The following is a 14,657-nucleotide window of genomic DNA, read 5'->3' as shown; positions in this document are numbered from 1 at the left end:
TTCACGGGTGCTGCAGGCACTGATCTCCTTCAAGCAATTTATTTTCAAAGTAAAAGCACAACATTAATTTTGTTGCTGCAGTGCTTTATATTGAGCTGAATTTTAATGCTTTTTTTAAAAAGTTATGAAATTGGGTGTGAACATTTGTCGGTTACTTAACAGACATGAAATGTAATTTTACCAGTTAAGTAAACCATTCAAACTTGTATATGAACCACACATGTGAACAGTGATAAAGCAGTTCGATTTTATGAAACCATTCACTATAAAATCTTCATTGCAGATAAACCAGGTAGGATGAACACAAAGTTATCTGTACCTTCACTTTGCACCGTAGACTGTTTAGAATGAGCACGGCTAGAATCTTAGAACCTCACTATATCCCCGAATTAAAATAAAGGTTGAATTAAAAAAAGAGTCTTATTCAGGCCCATATAACTTAGGGCCTGGCTCCTGCATGTCTAAATCTAAGGAATAGGAACATGAGCATTTTATTTTTATATTTCGTACTTGGAGAATATTATAGGCCCATTGCGTCTTCGTGCAGGAGGGTTGAAGCTTACATGAATAAATTATGATGCCTGCCTGTGAGATAGGCGGAGAGGCACTGCTGCATCTGTCTGCGCACACAAATGGTCTCTGTGCAGCTCGGAGCGCCCCGATTACCATTCCGGGCACAGCAGCCCCCTGGTCAGGAATGGAGCCGGGTATAGGTGCTTGACAGCCAGTCAGTCCGGGGTGCAGGAGCAGCAGCAGGAGGAGGAGGGGGTGAGATACGGGCTGTATTATGGCAGCAACCTTTCCGTCAATCTGGATTATCTCGCGCTGAGCCCCCGTGCGTCGCCGGCGAACGCGACAGGAACATCTGGCCGCATCCAGCTGCATGAACGCGGGCGGCCGCTGTAGATATTAAAACAGCCGCCGTCGCCACATAAGGCGTTTTCTCTCTCTGGAGGTGCGGATGCGCAGTGGAGGCGATCCCCGCACAGCTGCAGGCAGCCTCCGAGCCACACCGGGACCCTGCACGCTGCGTTTTCCATCTTTCCTCTTCCCAGCGAAGCAGGAAAATCTGAGCTGCACTCCTCCGATTTTTTTTAGGGCAGCAACTCAGAGGAGAGGGGTCGTCCTTCTACGTGGAGGCTCATGGATTTCTTGAAGGGCATCGCTGGTTACGCAGGCCACCATCACATGTTGTAGGAGCCGAGACGCGTGTTTTCCGGACACCTGAATTATCTTCCAAGAAAAGAAGAAGAGATCCCATCTTTTCTTTTTTCTTTTTTAAAGCAAGACAGTATCAGTATGCTCTCAGCTCCTCTGGGAGGAAAGCAGCTCAAACCCACCACCCTCCTCCTCCTCCTCCTCCTCTGACTTGACTTGATGTTCCATCTGCAAGGTAAGTTCAATATTTCAGGATGCCATTGGTGTGAATCGCAGCAACTCCTTTGGGCAAGGGGGCATTCACTTTAAGTAGTTCTCCCAGGACCCCCCCCCCATCTGAAGGGGTTCACATGTCCCCCCTCTTGTGACATGGGGGCTGTTAAACCCACCAGCAGGACCCCTGCACCGCAAGGTCAGAATTTGTGTTGCCGAGGAACCACTGTGTCAGATAACAGTTTTTATATTTAGTCCCCGCTCGGCTGCATCCTGTGCTGTTTTTTTTCTCTCCTACAGGTGAACGTAAGAATCTGATGAGGCCATTATTCAGCCCTCTGTTGGATGTACGAGCCGCACGCAGGATAAGATCCAGATCTCAGATGTGCCGATGTGTTTTATCGTGTCATTCTTTCCTGATCAACAGAGGATAGGCAATAACATGTGACAGTCTGTGCAGTGGCTTAGCCCCCTTATACGCAAATGATACATCAGCCATTAGGCAGAGATCAAGTCTAAATGAGCCTAAGTAGAACATAATAATATGATTAGTATGTGGGATGACTGATGAAGACAGGTGAGAATGTGGTCCTGGAGATGTTTTCTCCTTCTCTGTTACATAGGGTGACTTCCACTGATCTCGCCTTTCTAGTGTTAGTTATCACACATCTTATTATTCATGAGTGCTCGAGGCAGCTTTGCAACTGCTATAACCAGTGAAACCAGGCTCACGCCTCATTTTGCTGCCTCTATTTGCTCCGACTGCTGCGTTAATGCACTCACTGATGTAGCCTGTGTGTGCTGCTACCTTTCAGCTGATAGCACACACACACACACACACACACACACACACACACACACACACACACACACACACACAAAGGTGATGTGCGCTTCTTCGGCACCTCTGCAGACCCGCTCCACACTCACTGACCCAAATTTATTCTGCTTGCCACATATTAAGCTTTTTTTGTGTTCTGGCCGAAGAAGGGTTTCTCACGAAGATCTGAGATTGTTTGTCACACACACACATGCATGGTCCATATTTGGTGCCTTTACTGTAAGAGGGTCGCTTTTTTGATTACACAACAGAATGAGGGGAGAGGACTATACATTATTTAGTTATTTTGTTGCTGTGTTGGGTGGAAAATATGAGGGTCTATGAAAGAGGGGAAATGAGCCAGTAGGTACTCTGACCATGGATTTTGTTCTGGCTGTCCTTGTTTCCCCTCATTCAGACTGTGACATGAAGAAAAAGCCCCTGTAATACAGACACGGTGTTATCACAAAGACAGGCAGGGATTTCAGATTGTTCCTAAATGTACTGTACCTGAAATTAAACCTGGGAATTGGCAGATGTGGGAAATCCACAGACCTGCTGCCCCTAATGTGGAGAATATTCAATTGAATGGGATGTATTGATATTCAGAGAGCATCCAAGGGACATAAGCCCCTCATCCTCACACGCCACAACGTTCCAAGTATTAAGATCCAACATTAGTGATCAGCGTTCATTTCTTCTGCTCCAGTATAGACAGCAGCTCCTATAATATTGAAGGGACTCCAGTAATAATATATGAAGCAAAACACTTAGAATTACAGAGTTGATGAAGAGCTCTTCTATTGATGCTATCCTTCTGGCTGCACACACACACACACACACACACACACACACACACACACACACACACACACACACACACACACACACACACACACACACACACACACATATTTGTGTCTCCATGATTTCAGAGGACATTACAATGACTTACATAGATTTCCTGGAGACTTTCTCTAGCGTTAACCATATTTACTACTTACCTAATCTAACCTAACCTAACCTAAACCTAAACCTACCCTTAACCTAAATCTAATCTTAACCTAAATATAACCAAAACCTATCCTTAAAACATGTTTTCATCTTAAAAATCTAATAATTGACATTATGGAGATGTGCTTTTTGTCCCCAAAACAAGTCCCCATAATGTGATTGTGTAAACAGTTTTAGGTCCCCACAACATGAGTAATACCTCCACACACACACATACCATCAATGGAGATCTCCAGTTAGGTTTTTATTACATTCAGTCTGTCCAAACACTGAATCCAATACAGAATTAGCTGAGTGTACTATCTCCTTTCCTCCCATCGCCACATTGTCCTAAACGGTACAATGGCTCTCATCTGGCCTTCAACCAACCCATTTCCCCTCCAGATAGGACTCTTTGTTCTAAATATTATTATTAGGTAATCTGAAAATGAGCCACTGATTGCATCTCTCCAAAAAACTGACGTTTTCTGTGTTGCCATGGCATCAAGGCTGTCACCCAAGAGCTATCGTATTCTAACATTGGCAGACTCTGTAGGAAAAGGGTGTCACAGTACATACCCACAAGCACAAACACAGATGTGTGAGTTGGACGGCCCATAACAGCATCAATATTTGGTCAGGGTGTTTGGACTCGGGCTACCTGAGCATTTACCTGGTAAAATAGAATTTCTACCACCCCAGTCAAAATATAATCCCATTCGGCCGATGCTGCAGCTCCATTGAGGCTCATAGAGCAGGCAGGCCGAGGACCCGTTTCACTGCTCTGTCGATACCATTTTACCATCACGTTGCAGCATCAGTTTACCTCCCTGACACAACAGAGCTTATTTTTGGCAGTAGCGCACGTCCAGCTGCCTTTCCCCCCCGAGTAACCCAGGTGAGACGCTGCATGCTGAGATGCTGCCATGTGCCAACACGTCGACCTGCGCGGAGGCATACCAAGCAGACCCCATCTCATTAACTTCCCCTCGCAGGCTCGGCTTTCCCTGATTCCCCGCCCGGACCTGGATTGCAGAGGCTCTCTCACATGATCTCCAGCATAAGTTAGACGATCTGAAAACATATTCCCTGTGACCTCACCGGCCGATTGGCATGCACTGTGCTGCGTAAGGCTTTTCTTAGCGAATGCTACCCCAGGGAGACCATAGATATCCTCTGCTACAGTATACTGGTTCTGCTGTGCATGAATGTCTGTCTCCATAGCTGGGGGTTGTTGTGTAGTGAGCAAACTCTATTAGGGACAAATCCACCCACTGGTGTGTGTGTGTGTGTGTGTGGGTGTGTGCTGTCAGTCTGTTCTGTTCTCTGAGGGTGAAAATACCTGCTCAGAGGTAGTAAACGAACATCTGATTGACTAAGAAAGGGATAATGCTTAATGAATCAATAGATTATCTGCTTTCTTGTTTATGTGTGGCCCTCCCAAGTCGTCTCATCATAATGAACAACCCAAACTGAAGGATAATGATTGTCCGGGGGTGTGACATTTAAAGATGAAGTACGTGATTGATGAATGCATAGATTGATTATCTGCTTATTTGTTCATGTACCCGATGAGTGCAACCTGTTATGCAAATCGCCATGAATCCCCCATAATTAAATGCAAATTAGGGAGACGGCGACAGATATTTCCTGCCCCGTCTCAGCGACGAGGGGCTGTCCTTTTGTCCTCGCAGAACAAATTTGGTAGGGATTACCATTGCAGCCATTCTCTTCACGTTCGGCTGAGTTTTCACAGACGAAAAAAGCCCCATCTCCACAGAGTGAATCAATATCACGTCTACGGCGCCATTCGAGCCTGGAAGTAGCAGGTCCTCTCTGCCTCATTGCACTTCCAGAGGCTTTGCCATTCAGAGTCAGAGCAGAAGGCGGTTGGCACACCGACATAAACCCACTCGTGAACACCTCGGCTTTTCTAGACTATCCTCTGTTACGCATGCACACGCACATAGAACAAGGTCTGGGAATTGAACTTTCCCAGCAGGTACTTGGAAGCCCATACACATAGCTTTGCAGCAAACTGAAGTCATCTGCCACTTTTACAGAGAGGCAAGGCAACGTTTAATAATGACCACCACCTCAGATCTCTGCACCACTGCAACCTAAGCTGCATTCCACCTAATGGGACTGCTGTGTGACTTGGTAAAGTTGTCCCCTTGTAAAAATGAGGCTGTAAGAGACATTGATTCATTGCTGCATGATCAACAGTATTCATGAAAATGTCACACCCTGAATGCTCGCTCAGATGATATCTTTCCGCCCAGTGCTATTATGGGCCATTTTAAGTCGACCTCTCCCTTGCCTTCCTGAAAGACATTTTACCCCCCGTCAAAATGAGCTGTTGTCAGCGGCTGCCATCAGGCCTGCTTCAAAAAATGCCCCCAGATGGCAGCGTGTCACTTCTGTCCCGTCTGATGTTTGCTTTTACTCTTATGGTATTTTCCTCATATTCCGGCTGTCAGGGTTATTACACCATGACTTGTGACTTGTGTGTCCCGGCCCCCAGAGCAACAAAAGCTTTTGAAGCATGAAGGTGCTCAGCTGGCAGGCTCTTTGCTGAGGCAAAGGTTTTCATGCACACTCTCCCAGACCCAACGCCAACAACGGATGCATTACCAGCAGACCACAGAAAGCTGTACTCATAAACGAGTCATTCTCTTTGGTATTTAAAGTTGAGCTTTTGGATTTTTACTACTGCCCTGGGTTAGAGTCCCTTGCTCTGGTTGTACTGTATGTTTTCAGTGGTGTTCCTTTCCGTGTGCTGGAACGGGGGACATCCAGAGGGCTAAATATTGCATGCTCAACCAAAGCGACACTAAATTTCAGCTTGGTAAATATAATCACAACTAATGTTGCTCTCGCTCGGGGAACATTTCGCTGTGCACCTGGAGAGTTCTGATCTCAAGATTCTTAGTTTCATGACATGCTATATCCCTGACAAGGTCTCAGGATTCATCAAATGGATCCCTCCTTATCCCCCCATCTCAGTCGTGTGATAAGTAAGAGTAGCAGCAAGAGAGAGAGCAGAGAGAAAATCAATAGCGAGGCATAGCACATCCTCGCTGAGGCCCTGGGTTCAATCAGCCCTTTCCTATCGGCGATATGATCCTGGGAGATATCAGTCTAATTCTGATGAGGCCCCGGACTGTCAGTCTGGACTTTCATCCCTCTGTACACAAACATAAAAGGGCTGGTATTATCTTATCAAAAAAGCATGAGCAGGGGAGCAGAGGCTAAAACGGAGAACTGTCACAAACAGCACACATGATTAGTGAGGATGCTTCACTCTCAAGACTGTAGGTGACTAATTAGTTTCATGTCTAATTGCGCAGCATTTATTGTTCCGCCTCGGAGTCGCTTAGCTTCCTGCTCAGAATTTGGACCCTGTGAGTCTTGCTGTGAGCTGGCAGCGATATGTGTTTCAAATCTAGCGGAAAAGCTTTGACTTTACACAGCAGAATCCCCCAGTTCCCCTTTTAAGGAGGGATTTGTCAGTGCCTGTGTGATTACCCAGCTACCGAAATTACAGCCCGATAAAGATGATACACATCACAGTTTCATAAATAGATTGTCCTTCTTTTTTTTCTCCCTCTTTGCATTGATCTTTTCTAGGTGTATTAACCTGACTGACAAGCCAAATGGAGTCTCTCCTGGTTTACCTGATAGTTCTCGGGGTGGCTGTCAAAGCCCACAAAGTTCAAGTCTGCCCCAAACGCTGCGTCTGCCAGATGCTCAACCCCAACCTGGCGACTTTGTGCGACAAGAAGGGGCTGCTGTTTGTGCCCCCGAACATCGACAGGCACACGGTGGAGATGCGTCTAGGGGATAACTTTGTAACCAGCATCAAACGCAAGGACTTTGCTAACATGACCAGGCTGGTAGACCTGACCCTCTCTCGGAACACTATTGGCACCATTGCGCCTCATGCCTTCAAAGACCTAGAGAACCTACGAGCTCTTCACCTCGACAGCAACCGGCTAGCCCGCATCACCAACGACACCTTCAGTGGCATGTCCAAGCTGCACCACCTCATCCTGAACAACAACCAACTCACACACATCCATATCGGGGCCTTCAATGACCTCACGGCACTGGAGGAGCTGGACCTATCCTACAACAACTTGGAAAGCGCACCATGGGTGGCAATCCAGAGGATGCCCAGTCTTCACACCCTCAATTTAGACCACAACATGCTCAGCTACATCCCAGAAGGAACCTTCTCTGGGCTGCAGAAGCTCAAACGGCTGGATGTGACCTCCAACAAGCTCCAGAAGCTTCCTCCTGACCCCGTTTTCCAAAGAGCAGGGGTCCTGGCCAACTCTGGGATAATGGGTCCTTTATCTTTCGCCCTGAGCTTTGGAGGGAATCCTCTGAGATGTAACTGTGAGCTGCTCTGGCTTCGGAGATTGCGGAGGGAGGATGATCTGGAGACCTGTGCTTCACCGCAACACCTTGCTGGACGCTACTTCTGGACCGTCTCAGAGGAAGAGTTCCTCTGTGAGCCCCCTCTCATCACCAGGCACTCTCAGGTATAACCTCTGCATTTAACTGATACGACATAACACTTACTACTGTTAAACTGTCTGAGCGAGATATTGAATTCCTCCTCTGTCAATCCAAGGTGGCACTTTGTGTGCTTTCTGACTGACACACCAAATATTAGCTTTGAGACCCAGAGGTGTCTAACACCACTTGTGGGTTGGACGCTGATCTGAATATTGTAAAATACATACTCCAACAAATCTAATCAAACTGTGGTCTGTGGGGAGTTTTCAGAGACGTTCTTTAGCAGGATCTTCAGTTATCATTTTACTAAAGCTATTTGCAGGTTTATGATGGATCCACACAGAAGCTCTTATTACACAGCAAAAGCTTACAGTGATTTAGCCCTTGATTCAAGCATCCAAACAAAATTATGATCAAACCGTTGCCAAATAACTGCAGCTATATCATCTCATTTACATTCAGCAGACCTCCTTTGCATAATTGCATGGATAATTATCCTGGACTCATACACACTGCAATTTGCTGTCATGTTGATAATCGTGCCTTGGTAATCATGCTAATCCAATATCACGACCAATCATGATCAATTGTTTGATTATGTTTAGATGGAATAAAGCACTAAAACACAACATCTCCAATAAAGGCATTAATTGTTATATGTTATAGACAGAGGATGTTGAGAGTCCAAGTTGTTTTTCAGTTTTAGGACGCAGTGCATTATCACTGTGTGTTTAGCATATGCTGAAGTCCTCCTGCTAACTACGTTGCCTCCCTCTGCCTCAGGAGCTGCGAGCTTTGGAGGGTCAGAGCGTGACCCTGCGCTGCAAGGCCAGGGGCGACCCCGATCCCATCATCCACTGGATCGCCCCTGATGGCCGCCTTATGTCCAACTCCTCCAGGGCCACGGTCCACACAGACGGCACGTTGGACATCCTCATCAGCACCGTGAAGGACTCTGGTCTGTTTACACCCCCGGTGGCTGTGCTTGTTTTGTTGACTCAACAAAATTTGTCTTTTTGTTTGCGTATGCAGAAGCCTATAGGCCCGAGTCTATTTGTCTGCCCCAGGTGGTAATGTTGAAGTGTGGAAGAATGATTAAAATCATAGATAGAATGAAGAGAGACTTTTTCAACTTGATGACAGACTGTTAAGATTTAGTAGTTATTTGAAATGAAAAGCTCCAGAAGCTTTTAAGAGATGCTCTTTTTTTTTTTTTTTCAAGACTTTGCCTGTAGTTAAAACAATAAGCCAGTTCCAGTTGTTGAAAAGCTTAGCTTACTTACCTCAGCTTTGCTCTTTAATGGGAGATGCAACACACTTTGGTTTGGCACCAGGTTATGTGCCAGACAAAGGATAATTACTTTTTGGAGCCTCCACTGATTGACAGGAAATCTTACAGTGATGGCAATCATCCCGGGATTCACTGCTCTGTGCCAGGAAAAAGTAAATCACATAAATTCTTGTAAAGCCAAACCTAATCAATTTTAGACTAGTTTTTGTATGAACTAAAAAATAAATAGATACAACTGGAGGAAAATCCGTCTTTACAGGTGTTGCTAGGCAGAACTTGTTGGACACGCCAACTGTTTTCCTCTCGTTCTAATCATTATGCTACGCTAAGCCAAGCACAGCGTTGCCCAGTGTGAGCCCAGGCAGAACAAATACATTGGGAGTTGCTCACAAAGTCAATGAAAAGACACAGACACACAATTCTTCCCAGGATAGTGTAAATACATGTGGAGACACGTCTGTGCCAGTTGAAACGTTTTTTAAGCTCGAGTATAAATGTGCACTTATCCCGGGGCTGTGTGAATCTGATTCTGAGACGTACAGAGATTAGAGATAAAAGGAGGGAGAGAGACACTGGAGGGAAATAACAGAGGGAAGTTTCTGGTGAGTTCAGTAAAAGACTAAGTTGAATTCAAAAACACACACTGACACCATCACACATGAAAGCTAGCATCTTCGGTTAGTTTCATTAGAATTTTGAAATGTGTTCAGTACTAATATTAAATATTTCAAAAAATCGATATGGGAGCCAAATGGTTACAAAATGAGCGACAGATCTGGGCCAGGCAGCTGGATGGGGCCCAAGTGTAGGATCCGCAGAACAGGCTTGGACCGGTGTCTGTTGGCACAACGGGCCAATTCTGGCACAGATCTGATTTCTTTCATCTGGGCCAGGTGAGGGCCAGCTCTGGTCTTGAGTTGGCCAAGAGCTGGTCCACATAAACATCCAGTGGGGAGCTGTATACTATCTGTCTTTGTAATCTTTGTATTTGTAACACGGATGAGAAATGTTCAACCAATTTCACAAATATGATTGACAATGATTAGATCGTCTTAATACTGATTTAATGCTAATGATCATAATTATAGTAAATATGAGGGTGAGTGCTAATCTGATTAGTTTGTTCCCCAGGCTCCTTCACCTGCGTGGCCTCCAACCCAGCCGGCGAGGCCCAGCAGACCGTGGACCTGGTCATTGCTAAACTCCCTCACATCACCAACAGTACAATCGCAGAGCAGGAGCCCGACCCCGGATCATCAGATATCGCCACGGTGACCAAGACAGGAGCAGGAGACGCTGGAGGAGGGGTTCCCCTGGGGAACACGAAGACGAGCCCGGAGAAGAAAGTGGTAATTGCAGAGGCCACGTCCACCTCGGCCCTGGTCAAGTTTAACTTCCAGAGGAGTATCCCTGGAATTCGCATGTTCCAGATCCAATATAACGGGTCATACGACGATTCGCTGGTGTACAGGTGAGGAGACGTTACTCTGAAGCTGCTGTATTAATAAACACCATCAAATTTCAGGTTGAAGAACATGCTCTGTTTTAATAAAAAAAATCGTTTTTAAACAATAACACTCACATTGGCAACTTCAGAAATACAGAGAGAACCCTAAGCATTCCAAAATAAAACAAATGCATGTATAAACACATATATCCAAATAAAAATTCATCAGAATAAACCCGCGAGAAATTAAATAAATAGATTAATTTATGGAAATTCTCTTTTTCTAAAAAAATACTGGTATAACAAAGCTATTTAATCTCAAAAACAAACATCCGAGCCTTAACGCATGCAAATAAGATTAAACTGATTGGAATCATATCCCAGTCCCATGACTCTTGTTTTACCTTATTAGCCTACTTTAAAATGCTTAAATCCCTTTGGATATTTAGTCATTAAGAACTGGACCTGACTGTCAGAGTGATTATTTGTAGCTTCTATAAATCCCATCAGAAAGACAGACTAATGCACTGTAACTGACTCCTGATTCTTCCACTCGTAATCCTCCCTCGCCGGAGTGTACCATTTGCTATGTGCAAAACCTTGATAATGCTTAATCAACAAAATCAAAACCGAGTGTCAGCACTAAGCTGCGGCCTGATAAGAAGATGAAAGAGGAGTCAACCGGTGTTTTACAAAGGACAATCAGACGCTTTGCACACGTCCATTTGAGGAAGCCTCCGACACAGACGTCTTTCATCGCTCAGTTCTCTCGCTCCATATTTAGTGTAAATCAATGTGGTATGAAGGGATTGTTGTTGAGACGATTCTTTTTCCATATGAACTTTGACCAAATTTATGACTTTCTAATTTAGAAGTTATGAGGGAGACGGGTGAGTCTAGTGCTGAACAGACGGAGGCCTTCTGCATCCGCAGCTACTGAAAGCAACCTTTTATCCATAATGTTGCAGTGAGAATAACCCAAATGTCACAAAAGATTTATGCCTAGACAGATCTTAAATAGCCCCCTGAGAGATAAAGGACTGTCACGTAGTTTTATCGTCACGAAACAATAAAACAGATTATCTGATTTGCTTCTGTCTCATTTCATTTAACCCTCTCTAATCTGTGTCGGAACTCACAAAGCTTTTTCTTTGTTTTGTTTTTTATTCCAGAATGATTCCTCCGACCAGTAAAGACATCCTGGTAAACAACCTGGCGGCTGGAACCCAATACGACCTGTGCGTGCTGGCAATCTATGACGACCAGGTGACCTCACTGACTGCCACCAGGGTGATCGGCTGCATTCACTTCACCACAGAGCCGCAGTACCTGAGATGCCATTTCATGCAGTCCCAGTTTCTCGGCGGCACCATTGTGGTTATTATCGGAGGGATTATAGTGGCCTCAGTTCTGGCTTTTATTATCTTCCTCATTGTGCGCTACCGGGTGTGTAACCAAGGAGATGCAGATAAGGTCGGTTTGGCATGACTCCCTCTGTTTTGTTCTTTTTCTCTTCATTATCTTTGCTGATATTGAAACAGAGGTGTCTAAAAAAAGCGCCCTCACCCTGTTTTTTGTTCCCCTGCTTGTCTCCTGTCATGTCAGGCTCTGGAGATGGGGGAGATTCGGTCACTGAGCAGTGATGGACAGCTACAGGGCTGTGGGATCCCCAAGTCCCTCTCCAAGCAAGTTCTACGTCCGGAAAAGAATGACAAGGAGTGCCTCAGAGTTTCCCTGCCTCCACCAGAGCCAGACAAGCAACGACCGCCAGCTGTAGCCTCAACCAAACCTACTGTCCCTGACTGCACTGTCTCTACCTCCGCTGCCAGCCACAGCTGGCACCCGGCCTCTCCAGGTGCCCCGAGGCCCAAACGTTCCTTTGCCCCACCAAAACCATCAGAGGCTCACCGGTCTGAAGCTCAGGCAGATGTTGAGCTTGAGAACATGAACCGCAATAACTCATCGGAGGTTAAAATGGCAACCAGCGTCGCTCTGGCTATTCCCGGCCAGCCCACCAACTGGACCGCCGTCCCCAGGGTTCCCCGGCCACACCAGCCCCCCCGACAGCATTACATGACTGTACCTGCAGGGGCGGTGAGGGTGAACCGCAGGCATTCCCTCAACACGGACTCGTACAGGGAGCACTGCTATGTAGCCTACCCCAAAACCGGGGCCAGCCTGCGCTCCAAACGCAGCCTGTCGATGAGCGTGGAGCTGCCGCAGCTCGAGAGCACAACAAACATTCACAGGGCCAGGGACAAGCTCTCCAGGTCTGAGTGGCTTCTGGAGAGCACTTTATGATTTGGAGTTTATAACCTGTGACTTCTTGGTTTTTTTTGGATCGGATTTGTGGCCCGTCGAGGAACAGACAGGGATTTAATGCCTTGTTTTGAGCTTTGCGCTCTCTACTGAGGGACCTGTAAGCTTCTCTCATATATCTGAGGGCAAGGCAGACACACAGGGTCGTGGGAAACATTTCACGTTGGTTTTCTACCTTATAACCTATCAAAGTCTTCTTTATAACGACACTTGATCGAACTCTGACGAAAGGCACAACAATGTATAAAACGACGTCATGTACAAAAATGTTTAGTTGTGTGAGATACTGTATATCTCATTACAACCATAAGTGTTCATATGGTATTGAATGCAGTAACCTCGACACTGTATTATAACAAAGCAGGAAACATGCAGAGGGTGGGGTTATTATACTCACAGTCTCATTGCCTGTTACTTAAAATGATACAATCTCTGAACATGATTCTTGTCTCCAGCTCTACAGAAACATGATGACATGTGACTTAATTAACTTGCCGGTGGTTTGGAGAGATTACGAATGTGCTCTACATCCCAGAGGTGTTGGAACAGAATGTAGTAGACAGACAGACAGACAGACAGACAGACAGACAGCGCTCCACCTCCTCCTCACCATCACTCCCAGACACAGCACAATGCAGCATATTTGTGGCACAAGTCGACTCAGCCTAATACTGCCCTCCGGTTTGAATCGATACATTTTTATCACATAATTACATAAAGACTCTACTGCGATAGGATTCCTGTCACGACCGATTTGAACAACAATCGCACCAACATGGACGACGTGACAGGTGCAGGTAATCTTATTTGACAAGAGAACTCCATCCAGGGGCGTGGTTCATTTCCATATTTTTTACTTACTGACGATGACAACCATTGTAAATGATCTTGTTGATGTAAGAGAAACGATAATCATACGTATGGAAGGACGCCAGCTCTTGATTTTGCTGTTGTTTCTGTTTGATGTTTACCAGTATAAATAAACCAGTGATAAAAGGGACGCACTCAATTTGATCTTTTTTCCGCCTTGTGAATGCCCCCCCTCCAAACTTTTCCCCACACGTCAGGAAATGGAGACGTCTTTCACACAGAAAACATGACCGTTAACGCCTCAGCACAAGTGCAACAGGCACAACATGAATGCAGAAGCCACAACACAAATGGAGAGGCCACAACATGAATGCAGAAGCCACAACAAAAATGCAAAAGCCACAACATGAATACAGAAGCTACAACATGAATGCTGAAGCCACAACACAAATGGAGAAGCCACAACATGAACGCTGAAGCCACAACACAACTTCTCAAGCCACACAATGGGAACGAAACCATATCAGAAATGGGTAACAGCAAATGTTGACCTTGAAAAGAGCAGGACTGACTCATACAGATGTCACACAGACGTCGGTTCACTTGACTCATGCATCCAGTAACTCTGCTCGTTTGATTGTCAACATCCATTGTCACTCACCTCCATTGTGGTTGTGTTTCCTTTGTGTGGCTCTTGCATTTCGTGTTTTCCTTTAATTTGTCTGTTTGAGACGTCTCGTAGAAACCCCCACCGTAACACCAGGGGACGCTTCTTGCCTGTGAATCTCGACTGACAATGTTGTGCCTCTGACCTCGGATGTCAGCCATTACTGCAGGAACCTGCCGCAGCAGATGTTACACACAAGCTCCACAGTGGGAGCCCATGCACAGCTAATTCTACAGTTACAGTAACGTCGGCCTGATAGCAGCACTGATATGGTGTTCATTATCTGCGGGAATACAAGCTCTCAGCCACTCTGTAGTGCGGAGCTTGGATGCTGCCTGATTGATTTTTGTATACATGCACTGGTATTCTTCTCAGAGCATGAAACCTTGGGGGAAACAGCGGATATGTTAGAAAT

The 14,657-nt window shown here is 45.8% G+C and overlaps 1 protein-coding gene across 1 annotated transcript; it reads left to right on the top strand.

The window, feature by feature from the left end:
• The first annotated feature begins 951 nt into the window (after positions 1-951).
• Positions 952-13,765, top strand: lrfn5b (leucine rich repeat and fibronectin type III domain containing 5b). Its single transcript, XM_053445244.1, has 6 exons — positions 952-1,393; positions 6,815-7,731; positions 8,492-8,666; positions 10,131-10,470; positions 11,619-11,919; positions 12,052-13,765. Exons 2-6 carry the CDS (start codon positions 6,841-6,843, stop codon positions 12,745-12,747), a joined length of 2,403 nt encoding a protein of 800 aa, XP_053301219.1. The 5' UTR covers positions 952-1,393; positions 6,815-6,840; the 3' UTR covers positions 12,748-13,765.
• Positions 13,766-14,657: the final 892 nt, after the last annotated feature.

Source organism: Pleuronectes platessa, chromosome 17 (genome assembly GCF_947347685.1).
Source record: "Pleuronectes platessa chromosome 17, fPlePla1.1, whole genome shotgun sequence".
NCBI lineage: Eukaryota > Metazoa > Chordata > Actinopteri > Pleuronectiformes > Pleuronectidae > Pleuronectes > Pleuronectes platessa.
Note: the sequence above shows the minus strand (reverse complement) of the source record. Positions and strands in the feature narration are given on the sequence as shown.

Excerpts from the sequence above, each read along its gene's own strand:
- lrfn5b (XM_053445244.1), top strand. The coding sequence starts at position 6,841 with ATGGAGTCTCTCCTGGTTTACCTGATAGTTCTCGGGGTGGCTGTCAAA. Across the intron at positions 8,667-10,130 it reads CAGCACCGTGAAGGACTCTG|GCTCCTTCACCTGCGTGGCC; the intron begins GTCTGTTTACAC and ends TTTGTTCCCCAG. Across the intron at positions 11,920-12,051 it reads ACCAAGGAGATGCAGATAAG|GCTCTGGAGATGGGGGAGAT; the intron begins GTCGGTTTGGCA and ends CTGTCATGTCAG.